At 37.2% G+C, this 14,113-nt stretch overlaps 1 protein-coding gene across 1 annotated transcript in view; it reads left to right on the forward strand.

The window, feature by feature from the left end:
• The first annotated feature begins 9 nt into the window (after positions 1-9).
• The window catches only part of fam50a (family with sequence similarity 50 member A), a 19,613-nt gene continuing 5,509 nt past the window's right edge, over positions 10-14,113 (forward strand). The window contains exons 1-12 of the mRNA XM_015033305.1: positions 10-284; positions 1,574-1,658; positions 1,773-1,872; positions 5,318-5,475; positions 5,825-5,901; positions 6,049-6,115; positions 6,438-6,499; positions 7,293-7,369; positions 8,016-8,070; positions 8,204-8,252; positions 10,029-10,099; positions 12,615-12,725. Of these exons, the coding sequence (XP_014888791.1) occupies positions 174-284; positions 1,574-1,658; positions 1,773-1,872; positions 5,318-5,475; positions 5,825-5,901; positions 6,049-6,115; positions 6,438-6,499; positions 7,293-7,369; positions 8,016-8,070; positions 8,204-8,252; positions 10,029-10,099; positions 12,615-12,725 (1,023 nt within the window). The 5' untranslated portion in view covers positions 10-173. The remainder of the gene's footprint in view (positions 285-1,573; positions 1,659-1,772; positions 1,873-5,317; positions 5,476-5,824; positions 5,902-6,048; positions 6,116-6,437; positions 6,500-7,292; positions 7,370-8,015; positions 8,071-8,203; positions 8,253-10,028; positions 10,100-12,614; positions 12,726-14,113) is intronic.

Below are 14,113 nucleotides of genomic sequence, written 5' to 3' on the forward strand. Positions count from 1 at the left end.
AAACTACCCAGCATGCCCTGCGCCGTTGCCATTTTTCTTGTTATGGTGGACTGTCAGAAGAGTCTTCGCAGTTCTGGAACAATCTTTAGTTAAATTCGTATATTGAACGCCTTTATTCGCTGTTTGTTTGTTATTATTCATTCCGAGGGAGCTTCGAAGATAAAGATACCGACATGGCGCAGTACAAAGGAGCTGCCAGCGAGGCGGGCAGAGCCATGCAGCTAATGAAAAAACGAGAGAAAGAGAGGGAGCAACTTGAACAGCTCAAACAGAAGATAGCAGAGGTTTGGAACATTTTAGATGCACGTGCTTACGGAGAAATGCTCCAGTCATTGTTGGTGTGATTTACTTCTGCTCACTCAAGTAACTAATAATAAGAGTCACCTATCAGTTACTTGTTTGTTCGCAGTTACAAGTAACAGTTGGAATAGTTTTCTACCATAGAGTTATGCTTCATACCTGGTTTTACGTCCTATTCAAAATGGTATCGAAAATTCTACGTATAATTTAGCTACAGTAAGCCATGGAAGGGCGTTATGTTAAGTTTTCAAAAAATGATATACAGCTGGATTAAATCAAAAATATACGTGCAAGTTGGACATTTCCAAGACTGTACATTAAACAAAAAATAAAGATGCACATGAATATTAAATTCTTTATTGCAGTGACGTATGGTGAGGCTCTGACTCCTCTGGAGTCTGATGTACAAATACAGAAAACTCAAAATGTTACCATTTTGACCTTAATTGAAATATTTAGTTGTTCCGATTCTATACTGTCTAGCTATACAGTGTTAATAAAATAAAAAATCAAATTAGATTGTTTTTATTTAAATATTTTTTGGTGAATCTCAGTATTTTGAAACTTATTAAAAATTGTGTATGATCTTTATTTACCTTCGCGGTGTTGTAAAAGTCATCCTTGTTAAATGTTTTCAGTGCGTTCAATGCATAGAAGAAGATCTCCTGTAGGCACTTGTCCTTCTTGAACTCAGCACTGCCCCCTCTCAGTGCAGTTTGGTACTTTCTGCTATGCAGAGAGCATTTTCACAGCATCAGGCACGGAGCTATAGGGGGGCTGGGGGGGCTGCTGCCCCCCAAACCGGGCCGGATGGGGGCCCGGGCCTGGAGGTGCCAGGGAGGGAGAGGGAGGAATGGTTTCAAGTCATTGAAATATGTGATTATAGACAGAGAAAGTGCGCCCTCGCCTGTTGAGAAGGGTGTATTTAATATCCCCCACCCCCACCCCTCTCAACAGTTTCAGTTTCACTCCACGTAAGGGGCCCGGTGATTCCTTAGGGGCCCGGTTATGGGTTAGGGGCCCGGTAATTGGCCCCTGGCCCGACGCTGACTTGTTCCGCTAGTGCACAGCATATTTATGACAGATCAGAAAGGCCATATATCACAAGTTAGACAGTCAATTAGATTTCATATGTGTGTTGCACATCAACATGTGCAGCACACATATTGATGTGAGTGAGTGAATTAGTGCTCTAAGTTTTGGAATTTTTGGGTCAATCAGTGTTTGATTTTTATCTCTTTGTCTCTGTCTTGGTGGATTTTGGTTGTTGCAGGACAATATGGTCAAATCCAACATTGACAAGAAATTCTCTGCCCACTATGATGCCGTGGAAGCAGAGCTAAAGTCCAGTACTGTTGGTAAGTATGTTTGACAGTTTTACTGACATTATCTAAAGAGCCTTAGTAATAATAAGCAAAGGTGTTTATTGTTTTCTTCTTTCCAAACGTTTTGTTTTTCAATGTCTGAAACAGGCCTGGTGACCTTGAATGACATGAAGGCCAAGCAGGAGGCGTTGGTAAAGGAGAGAGAGAAGCAGCTGGCCAAGAAGGAGCAGTCCAAAGAGCTGCAGCTGTGAGTGAAAACAGTTTGATTTAAAAGATGCCAGTCTCTTCTGATCAGTCTGATGTCTGAGCCAAAATAACTTCACTCAGGTATCAAATGGACTTAATTAACTGGCCATCAACAATTCCAAGTTGGAAAGATCTCAGCAATGACTGAAGAGAAATAAACTTTGCTACCCATCAAACTTGGCAAATGTTCCAAACAATCAAAAGTCCATAATTTCACTAAAGGCTATTCACAAGGGATGGACAATAAATCAGTAATAATATATATTGCAATAGACACTTGATCACTAACAATGATATTGATCATTGATAAGTTTAGCCGCTCATTCTCTCTATGATGGTAGAGTGCCACCATTTTGTAAAGATTTCCAGAACATCCCAAAAATTCTCAATGGGGTTTAATATCCGTACTGCGTTCTGGCTGATCTTTCACAATCCATTGACGGAAGAACAAGAATCTTTTTGCTGCTAGGCAACAGTGCTACTAACTATATTCATGCTGCTTCTGCTTCTGCTGTGGTTGGGTTCTCTCGCCCACAGCAGGAACACAAACATTTTATATGTCTGTTATGAAGTGTTTGCTGCTGTCTGATCAGCAGAAAACACTTCATTACCAGCTGTGTTGAAGTGTCTGTCTTTATGGAGTGGTTGAGAAAATCCGCCGCAACTAAGACCCAAACACAGCAATCAGCAAGCCTTCAACCGAATGACTGACTGAAAAACAAGAATCTAAGTGTTGAAATGGTTCAAAGTCCAAACCCTAATTCAGTTAAAAAAAAGTTTTGTTGTGACCCCAAAGTAGCTCCATGGAAACAGATGTCTGAAACTATGTGAGAAACTGATAAAGTCTAACAGAAAATCTACATGTTTTGCTGCTAATGATGGCTCTACAAGCTATGGAGGGAATGCACTTAGTTTTTTTCCACACAGCTTATCTTTTCCATTTTGACTTTATCTTTATTTAAAATGTAGTTATAACAGCATTAACCAGAAACATGTAAATGCTACATTGTTTTAGCCATATCCTGGTGTATTCTGCAGAGGTCGCCAAATATCCATGTTTCGTTTGTGGTTGTTTTCCACCTTCAGTCTGCAGATTTCTAAAATCATTCAGGGTGAATACTAACAAACTTATATACTGATTAATTATTTCCCTTCCCAAAAAGAGGTGACAATTATTTAATTAAACAACTAAATAACTTTGGAACAATTACATTTTTCCAGTAGACAGAATAGCTTAGAGTCTTTTTTTCCTGTTCCACAGATCTGCATACACTCATTCACTTTTTTCACTTCCGATACCAATACCTTAGGTTTAGTATTGGCTAATACTGATCTGATACAGAAAAACAGTTCTAAATTGACTTAATTTTTTTTTAACACAGATGTAAATGTACTGAATTACAAATTTATTTGATAACTCTGCACCAGTACAGCACACATAAATACATCAACAGCTTCATGAGCTTGACATTGTCAGCGATGCAATTTCTTTCAATATTGGGACCGATACAGATATTAATATTGGATTGGTGCATCTTTTGTGTGGAGTTATAATCATACTCAAAATAACAGTGGAAAAATCACATTACAGGCTGATCCAACGTCAGCAGAAATTCTTCTAGACAAGTCAGAACAAGGCTCAACGGTTTGTGTGGCCTCCATGTATGAGCGCTATACAAAGCCTGACCATGCTCCTGATGTTCTCCTGAGGAATCTCCTCCCAGATCTGGGTTACAGCATCAGTTGACTGCAGGACAGTCTGTGGTGGACGGACTGAGACATGATGTTCCAGCTGTGCTCATTCAGGTCTGGAGTGCCACCACAGACCGATCAATAGCACCAACGCCTTCATTATGCAGGAACTGCTGACACACTTCAGCCCAGTGAGACCTAGCGTTGACATGCAGCAGGAGGAACCCAGGGCCTCAGCGATGACTTGATTTTATTGATTAATAACATTTTTGAAGATTTAATTTTTAGAAAATCTGGATTTTCTAAAAATTATTTCCCTTCCCAAGTAGAGCATTTTTACCAATGCTCTACTTGAGTTTCCTGACTTCAAGTTACATTGTGTTGTTTAGATGTTTCCTTTATTTTTTGAGTAGTCTATTTAAACAAGATATAGATTTAACATTCTGTAATAACTAAATCACTCTCCTGGTTTTGCTGCTTATTGAGCTTTAGAGGAGCAAATTAACTTGTTTTTTTTTAGAATTATTACCTTCTCTCTAATATTGGCCTGTTTTTAAATGGAGTTTTCTTTAAATTGCTTTGAATTTAATTTTGAATTTATTTATTCATAATAGCATTTCTGTAAATAAGTATTTTAGTTGTTGTCTTTGGCTGACTTTGCTGGAGTTTACAACCAAAGGAAAACATTTCAGTCTCCTTAGCATCTTCTGTCCCTGAAATAGTTCCCCTCAAATCATTTGAATATATTTCTCAAAATCCAGGATCAGGATGTTAATGCATGTTCTTTTGGAGTCCTTGGAGAGCTTTTTAGGTCTGGGCCGGATTTCAACCCATCTTTCATCTGCTTGAAAGAAATCATGATTTACCTCCTACCTCATAGAAATGTAGTAACCATTGGCTTTAAATATGAAGCCCTTCATTTATACACTTTTGAAATTATATGTGCAATATGATGGATGACTGCTAAAAGAATTATTGCCATTCATTGTGTTTGTTTTATCCAATAATATATCTGCTTTGACAAAACCACTGGATTTTTAGTAGAAGTAGAAATGTTAAGGGATTTAAATTGGAAGCAGACTCACAGGAAGACTTGGGTTTTTTGGCCAAAAGGCAGGACCATTTGTTTTACTCAGCTATCAGAAAGGCTTCAATACAAATATAACCTAAACAGCAGATATAGGCATTTGATACGACTGTTTTCAATCTGAACTGTTCCTCCAGCAGCAGTTGTAAATTAAAAAGCTGAAATTGGACACATTCCCTACACCTTATTAGTTTTTGTATTCCCCTTGGAACATTTGCTCCCATTGAAAACTATCTAAAGACCACCCACACAGCCGGTGTGTTTGCTCTAATCAACCTCTACTTTTTTTCTAGCTGATTTAGTGCTGTGATTTAATGCTTTCCTGTTTCTTTAGCACGAGCTCCAGCTGTGTTCAACAACAACCTTTTACTGGTACTTTGGAGTTACCAACTTATAGCCTTTGTAGTTAAAAATTATAGCAAACTGGTCTTGTCTAAGGAACTAATTTTAAGAACTCTAACATTATTTATAAATGTATTCTTTGTTAATTCTGGACACATGCAAACTGCCAACATATGAATTTTCTTGATGTCTCCCACTGTAATAAATTAACCCAAATTTACCACAAATTTACTGTTTATAGCTCTCTATTCTTTACTGGAATGTCTAATAAACCAATATTCTGTTCATTAGTTTTATTTTTAATTTTTTTTGGTTCTGTTTCCAGCAAGCTGGAAAAACAGAAAGAGAAAAAGAGGAAGGAGGAACAAAAGAGAAAAATTGCCAGTTTATCTTTTAATCCTGATGAAGAAGAGGAGGAAGATGATGATTATGACGACGACGATGATGACGACGATGACAAAAATTACGAGGAAGATCAGGATTGTGAGTATTTTGATCGTCATGACATTTTTCATGACATCTGAAGCTAAATTGTAGCTTCAGATGTTTTTTTTTTCTTCTTCCTCTTGAATCAGTGGGAAACCTTTCCTAAAACATACCTAAATATAAGTTTCACATTTGCATCATTTCAAGAAAACTCCTTAGTGTTGCAGATTTGGGCAATTTCAAACTTCCAGCTTTGTAGGAACGGTTTTTTTGTTGTTTGCAAAACAAGGTCAGAAGAACTTGACTGACTTTCACACAGAGTTCTGACCCCTGCCTTGTTAAATTTCCAATTAAACAAAGCAGATAAAAACATGTCATTCCCTATATTATTTTATGTCTATTGCAGATGTTCCAGTCAAGAAGAAGAAATTGGGCAAAAATCCAGATGTGGATACGAGTTTCCTTCCTGATCGAGACAGAGAGGTCAGGTCCACTCAAACCTCCAACTTGGAAAACCAAATTGTGGTTTTCCTCACAACCTACTCTGCCTTATGCAGTTGAAATATTATTTGTTTAAATGACATTTTGAATTACATTGGTGCGTACATTTTTTCATTTCCTTTTTTGCAGGAGGAGGAAAACCGCCTCAGAGAGGAGCTGAGACAGGAGTGGGAACTGAAGCAGGAGAAGATCAAGAGTGAGTGGTCAAACTTTTTTATTTTAAACCTAAACCATGTAGCACTCTTTTACGGCACATTAGACCCACTGTAGGTAGAAACAAAAAGAGTAAATGTCTGCTAAAAAGACATTTCTGGGCTCCGAAAATTGAAAATTTGTAAAAGCTCTGAAATTTTGAGGGTCTCTGAAATTTACTTTTATTTTTTTCTAAGAAAATTTCTGAAATTTATCTCAAAATTTGAGTTTTTTTGGCAGAAATCTACTTCTCCTCTTTCTTTTTATATGCCGTCATACTCTTTGATGTGTGTAACCTACACCTTTTTATGAATTTCTGTCCTTAGATGAAGAAATTGAAATTACCTTCAGCTACTGGGACGGCTCAGGCCACCGGAAAACTGTCAAGGTAAACAGGAGGCCGAGTTTGACGGCAGCAGCCGTTTTCTGGAGTTCTAAAATGAGAAAACAGGAAGTTTAGATTGGCACAATGTTTGTGTTCTCGTCTGACCTGTATGGACAATGCTGTGAATTTACATTATGTACAAACTTTAATTGCTGTGACAGAATTTAAGGTAGAGTATAAATTTAAAGATAACAATCTCACAGAGAAGGATAAAGTGTGCCTTAATAATTAACTATATCTACATAAATCATACAGTTTACCAAGTGTGACTTTTGTGCTCAGCACTAATTTGTTCTTTTGTTTTTTACAAAGGCATATTAGGGCATTTGTCCATAGAAAAAAAGAAGAGTAATACATTTTTGCTGAGAAATTCTGAATTTTTAAAATTAATCTCGAAATCTTTTTATGAATGTCAAGAAAATTTCTGAGATTGAAAAGTTGAAAATTTGCTAGAAAAAAAGTCAGAAAATGTGAGATCAATTTCAGAAAATTTGTAGGAAAAGTAGGGAAATGTTTCAGTGTGAAAGGTCCAAAATTTCCTAGTAAAACCCAGAAATTGTTAAATGAATCTCAGAAATGTTCTAGAATGTTGAAATATTTGTTTTAAAAGTGGGAAATTTGTGAAATTTGCTTGAAAATTTCTGAAATTAATCTCAAAATTTAAAATTTTTGGGGGGAGAAAGTTTATGTATTGTTTTTTTCTAATTATAACGGCCCCAATAAAGCACTGTAGTTTTTTGTTGTTGTTTTTTTCCATGTAGCACCATTATATTTATTCTGTGTGCCTGTGCTGCAGATGAAGAAGGGTAACACCATCCAGAACTTCCTGCAGAAGGCCCTGGAGGTCCTCAGGAAGGACTTCAGTGAGCTCAGGTCAGACTTCAGTGAGCCAAGAAAAATGAACGCATTCTTACATTCATTAACGAGTGTGTTAGTGGCCAAATATTTTATTTGCAGATTGAATCCAGACTTTTCTTTGGGATTCTGTTGCTGAGATGGGGTTGACGATAATGCTTTAATATGTTTTGCAGCCCTAATTTAAAACCGATGTTTCCTCTCATATTTTCCACATGCTCAGCCCAGCCTCAGATCTGCAGGGCAGCTGATATGAGGTTGTTAAGTGCTTTTCTGGCTTTTGTTAAAACTTGTTTATCTGGTTTTAAACGTTTTATTCAGATACAGTATGTCAGACAAAAAAAAATCTGCAGGTAATCAAAGTGCCTTGGTGTTTAGGAAGGCCATTATGCAAAAAGTAGTCTGAGATGTTTTTTCTTCTCTATTTTTAGCATTCATTGTTTCAAACCTTCATTCTTTGAATAAAAAGTATATTTTTTAAATTCTATATCACTCTTATTTCCAATGTGGAATCATCGAATTTACTATGAAGCAGGAAACATATTTCCTCACTATTTTCCTATTTTCTATTCTTTTGTACTCACTCTGGTTTTTACCACTAATAGAAAAAGTGTTGATGTTTGACTTCTGTGCGTACTTTAAAGTCAACACATCTTTTCTTCAGGTCTGCTGGGGTGGAGCAACTGATGTACATCAAGGAAGATCTCATAATCCCACATGTGAGTCCAGTTTTTTTCTTAATTACATAGTTATTAATGACTAAGAATTAAAACATCTCTTTCTTGTGTATTGAAAGGAATGCTTTGTGCGAATGTTGAATTAAACTGGTGCTCATTTTCTTGTGTTATGTAGCACCACAGTTTTTATGACTTCATTGTGACCAAAGCCAGAGGAAAGTCTGGTAAGTTCACTACAGTCAAAGTGAACAACTTTCATCTTCAAGCTCAACTATTTACACTCTACCTTATGGTTGTTAATTATACTTTCACACCACCGCTGACAGGATTTAAGATTTACATTTAAAAGGGTTATTTTATTTTAAATTGTGGTTTTTGTAAGACTTGCCTTTCATGTAGGGGATAGATGCTGAATCACTGCAAGCTTAACTGGTGTAGCTCCACATAAAACGCAGACGTTGTTGGGCGACAATAACAAACACAACAGTTTTAATGTTCTAGCTAGCAAAAATAGACAGCATACTTCTGACTAGCTGTCATTATGGACCACGTCAACAACTGATCAACAACTGATGATTAAGAAGCATATTTACGTTACGAGTAAGGGAACCATTATGGTAAAATAATGTCATATCACCATGCTCTTAAAAACTTCAGAGCTAACTCTTTAGTTCTGATTAGCTTTAGCTTAAAGTTTTAAGTAATAAACCTTTAAGCTAACATTGCAGTTTCACTTTAGTTTTGTACTAGCTTAGTTTTTCCCCCAAAACATGTCAAAGTGAAATGAGGTTTAATAATGTCTGATTTAAAAATGTGTTTTGGCTAACTTGCTAGGAATAAATAACACCATTGCTACCATCCTAAGTTAGGTAAAACCTAATTAAACCACGCTGCACCACGGCCACCTGTTGGTGCTAAGGTATACCTACATCATTCAATAACACTGGAACTTGCAATCAAGCAATGAATATTGCCTAATGTCTGAAACATTAGGTAATGTTTCAGATAGTTTGAGCAATACACTTAGATGTGCTACTCAACTTTATATTATTTTTGTGTACTAAATACAACAAAATATGTGGGGTCTAATCTAGGGGTGTTCATTTGTTGAATTATGTATTGTTATTGAAAGGATTTCTTAGTGAAACAAGATTTTTGATTTGTTGTGACAATAAAATCCAGTAAATACACTGCTCAAAAAAATAAAGGGAACACTCAAATAACACATCCTAGATCTGAATGAATGAAATATTCTCATTGAATACTTTGTTCTGTACAAAGTTGAATGTGCTGACAACAAAATCACACAAAAATCATCAATGGAAATCAAATTTATTAACCAATGGAGGCCTGGATTTGGAGCCACACACAAAATTAAAGTGAAATGTTCCCTTTATTTTTTTGAGCAGTATACATGAAAACCCCAAAACTGTACGTAACGATCGGGATTGTTACTTTTACTGTTTTTGGCACTGTTGGTTCTCTGAGAGCATAAATCACCAAAAAATTAAGTTAAATACAGTTACTATGTTCAGTTCAGTGATTAAAATCACTTTTTTTCTGCAACCAGACGTGTTGCTGTTTCTCTCGTTAGCTGCAGCACCTCACGCCAACTGTGGAAAAATCTGCATCATTTAAGAACATCCTAGCTAGAAAGTGCAGCTGCTAACGAGACAGAATCTCGAAACTGATGCATTTTTGTTCGGGGTTTTTTTCCTGACTCTTGTTTTTGTAGAAAATGCCTTTAATGGATATCAGAAGTTTTTTTCCCTGAGAATAAAATGTACTCTGTTTTCAATTTGATGGTCTGATTTTGCATTTTTGAACTAAGTCATGCCAGTCCTTTGTCCTTCAACTCTAACTGACATTAATTTACACTGAAACAACAAAATACCCTTGATTTGTAAAATTTAAAGACACACCACATTTAAAAACATATTTGCCATCTGTTGTTATGTTCAAGAATCGTTTATTTTCTGACGTGAAATTTCCTTTTACAGGCCCTTTGTTCAGCTTTGACGTCCACGATGATATTCGACTGGTGAACGATGCCACTGTGGAAAAAGATGAGGTGGATCCACAAAGCCTATTATATCACTGATCATCTCTTTAATCCATAAAGCCATAGGCAGAAAAGGATTTCTTTATCAAATTCTGCTGCCATGCCATCAGCATCTCTCTGCCGTGTTCAGTTAGGTAACAATAACCCACTAAAAAAAAACAGTAAAAGTAATTGTGGCAAAGCAAGTATATACTGGCGAATTATCAGACTGTAATGCGTGGGACCCTAAGTCTCAATTTCCTAATGTAAGAAAACACATAAAAAATTATTTGTTTTTATGTAACGCATAAAAATGTATGAGTATGCCCAGATATCTGACTACATGTGGACTAGCCCTATCATTCCTTTGTATTTGGCTCTTCCCAGTATTTCTGAACATGAGAGTTCCTTCAGTGGCAGATTGTTGCATCCTAAGTGCACAAAATTGCATTATATGAGATGCAACTGTAAATAAGTGTTTACAACCATGCTGGTATTGCACATTTATTTTTCTGCATTGTTTTTATTCTGTACATTCATATGTATATTAATGTGTATATACATTAATATACGTATAATATATGTATATTATATGTATACATATAATATATTAATGTATATTAATGTACATGTGTACATTAATATACATGTGTATATTAATGTACACATGTACATTAAGAATACATTGCTTTCGATGCTTTGTTAGTTAGCCCTCTCCTCCAACAGGCAGTGCAAGCACTGTGCAGCACGTTTCTCATACATGCAGCAACATGTTTAAGATGTTGCCTAATCTTTGGAGTCAGCTATTGACAGCACATGGAGATTGTTGGAAAACAGCTTGTTCTCCTTGGAGCTTGTTAACTGCTTCACACCAGAACCTCCTATCATTCTGTGATATCACTGGATAGCCGCAGTGTCTATCCAGCCCACAGTGAAGCAACACATTAATTCCCAAACTTCACGATGAAATGGCACGATGAAGACTTGTTCCAGGAAATGGAATGTAATCTAAGAAAATTGAATGAAATGCATACAGATGTATTCATTCTTAGCATTATGTGAATAATATGCTTTTCACATGTGAGCTGATTGGGGTAATCAAGCATTTTCAAACAACAGTAATCTGAGAGGCATTTGTTACTCTATCTGCCCTCCAAAAACAGAAACACGCAACTGATTCAGTAATTTCCCTGTATTACTGTTCTGTTTGTCGAAGTCAGGGTGTTGGATAGTAAGAGCGACTCTAGGTTTTGTCTTCAAAAGTGAGGCAATAGAAAGTGAGTGCTTACTGACTGTGCTGACCAAAGGAAGTTATACAGCATAAGTAACCTGAGTTTCAGATCACCAGATTCTGGTGATCTGAACTGGTCACTGTGAGGGACCAGTTCACTGTGAGTGATGAAAGTGTGGTTCCTTTGTTACCATGGAAAAAGAATCAACTAAAGTACAAGAAGCATAAGAATGTTGATCCTTAAATACAGTGTAAACTTGAAACAGCGACGTCACGTCAAAAATCCTGGCCCCAGTTGAACAGTGTGAATTCCACAACTATGGTGCCAGTACCATCACACTTCAAATAACTATACAAAATCAGCTGTATTTCGACCTGCATACATCAGGGTTTCTCCCAGGAAACTTGCTAAGCCCAGTGGTAGAGGCGCGAGGGCAGCCATCCAGTGGTGTATCGTGTTTTTGAGTTAACCCTTTTTTAAAGTTGACAAGAAAATACCACTATAAAACATTATTAACAATACCTAAACACCAACTACAAAGTGTTAAAAAAGGCAAGCATAAAAAAATAAAATTAAATATTAACTTTTTTGCACTTCAGTTGTTTCATCTAATTAAAGTGTACAAAATTTTTTGATTCTTTATTTGTGACTTGTCACTTAATTTGCCGAAGTCATTAGTGTGTAGCCTGGTGAGGGTGCAGCTAAAGGTTGGTGGATTATAATAGACTGAGGAAGACCCTGAGTCAGGTACTTCTGTTCAGTTGCCAGTTAACAGAAATCACAAAGCAGTCAATCACATGGCAGTAACTGTGTTTTAAAGCACCTTGAAGAGGTAAAGGTGACATGCAGAAATGTAAAGTGAGCAACAGAATGGGGAGAGAAAGGGGGTTTAATTTACTATGACTTTCAGTTGTCACTCCCAGCCCTGAGGATTTAGACGCTCTTTGGATTTTCTCATGTTTTGCAGTAACAAGTTTTATAGAATACCCATCTGTAAAGCCGTTTCCAGATTCAATACATGGACACACATGTTGACCCTGGAAACAGGTGGGCTGCAGCTGTTGAAGTCATCTTAGGAAAGGATGGGACAGCTACAAGTTCCCCAAATCTGGAGAATAACGGATTAGAAAAATGTTACCTGGTCTAACCAGTCTTTGATTTCAACTGCTGTGCATTCAGACGGGGTCAACATCAGGGAGTAAACAAAATAAACGTATGGATCCACTCCACAAACCTTGGGCCAAAAGAAAGTGATGCCAGAGGCCTTTGTAGATGGAAGTTGTTAATGGTGATGTATTTCTCTTTGTGTAAAGTCCCATGCAGGAAAAGTGGTGCTAAGGAGCTGGTATGAGAAGAACAAGCATATCTTTCCTGCGAGTCGCTGGGAGCCGTACGATCCTGAGAAGAAATGGGACAAATACACGGTAAGAAAAAAAGACCTTAATTTTAGTCTTATAGTCTCCATTCACTCTGAATACTCAGTATTAAAATGTTTCTTCATGCAACATTTCAGTATAATATAAGCTTTTCGAGCATGTCTCTACCGTTTTTGCACATCTATAGATTGAAATTTGTTGTCTAGTCTTTGTTGCTACTTAGCTGTATTCACCACAAGATCCAAATAATTGAATTCAGGTGTTGCAGTTACTTTACCAGTCACAGGTTCATAAATTCTACCACCGTTGCATGCAAAGTTATTCTTTAGAATAACTTTTAAACAGATCTTTTAAACAATGAGTTACTCAGAAGCTTAATGAATTCCATTCTGGTACCACCGTAGGATAGCTGATTGTTAGTGGTATTATGATAAAGTGGAAACACTTGGAAATGACAGTAACTGAGCTATAAAATGGTTGTCCCCCTAAATCACATAAACGTGTCATCAAAATCTGAGACACATGGCATACAGAGGTCACCGACTTTATGCAGAGTGGATAGCTAAAGACTGCTATCCATTATAGAATGGATAGCAGTCTGCTAGCAGTCACATAAAGAGCATGTTTCATGTCCGCAGACACGTTTTCTGGAATGATGTATTATGTCCATGTCTGACAGTCAGATGGACTAATCTGGGTTTGACAGTTACCGGGAGAACTGCACTTCTATGGTTCTCCTTGAATTGTGTCTAGGTTTAAGTTTGGTGCAAAAATGGCGTGGAACTGTTTTCCAGGAGTTAGGGCCAGGGCTCCTTAGTTCTAATAAAAATAATTGCATAATCGCAGGGAATACCAAGACGTCTTCAACCATTTCATGCTCCCAACTATGTAGGATCATTTTGGTAATGATCCCTGTACTGGTGTATAGTCATGTACAACAATGAAAGCAATGCTGAAGAACTTGACTGATCTGCCCAGAGTTCCAACCTCATTTTGATGGAACACAACGTGTTAGTTCATAGACTAAAGGCTCCCACACAATCGGGCGTACTGTGCGTACACTGTAAGTCGTGTGGACTATCTACGAATGGTAGAGATTTTATAGATGAGTGTATTGATTGCCTACATTTCTTATAATAAATTCCTTCGGCTCCACAATCAGAACCTTCACTTTTTTGCAGATGTATCCAGCCTAGTTTGAGTTTGCCTTCAGTACATGCGGACCACTGCGAAGTGAAGAAGGCCCCAGAATGTGGGAACCTTAAGGACTAGGTCACATGTGCCCAAATCTAGACCTCAGGAGTTACTATCCTGCAACTTTCAGCTACCTCCCTTAGGCAATCAAATGGTTGAATTTAGAGATGTGCCGATCAGGTTTTTTCCTCCCGATACCGATACCGATCACCCATAAGGGCCGATCACCGATACCGATCACC

This window comes from Poecilia latipinna, unplaced genomic scaffold, assembly GCF_001443285.1.
Source record: "Poecilia latipinna isolate Pla-1442-1.1 unplaced genomic scaffold, P_latipinna-1.0 Scaffold263, whole genome shotgun sequence".
NCBI lineage: Eukaryota > Metazoa > Chordata > Actinopteri > Cyprinodontiformes > Poeciliidae > Poecilia > Poecilia latipinna.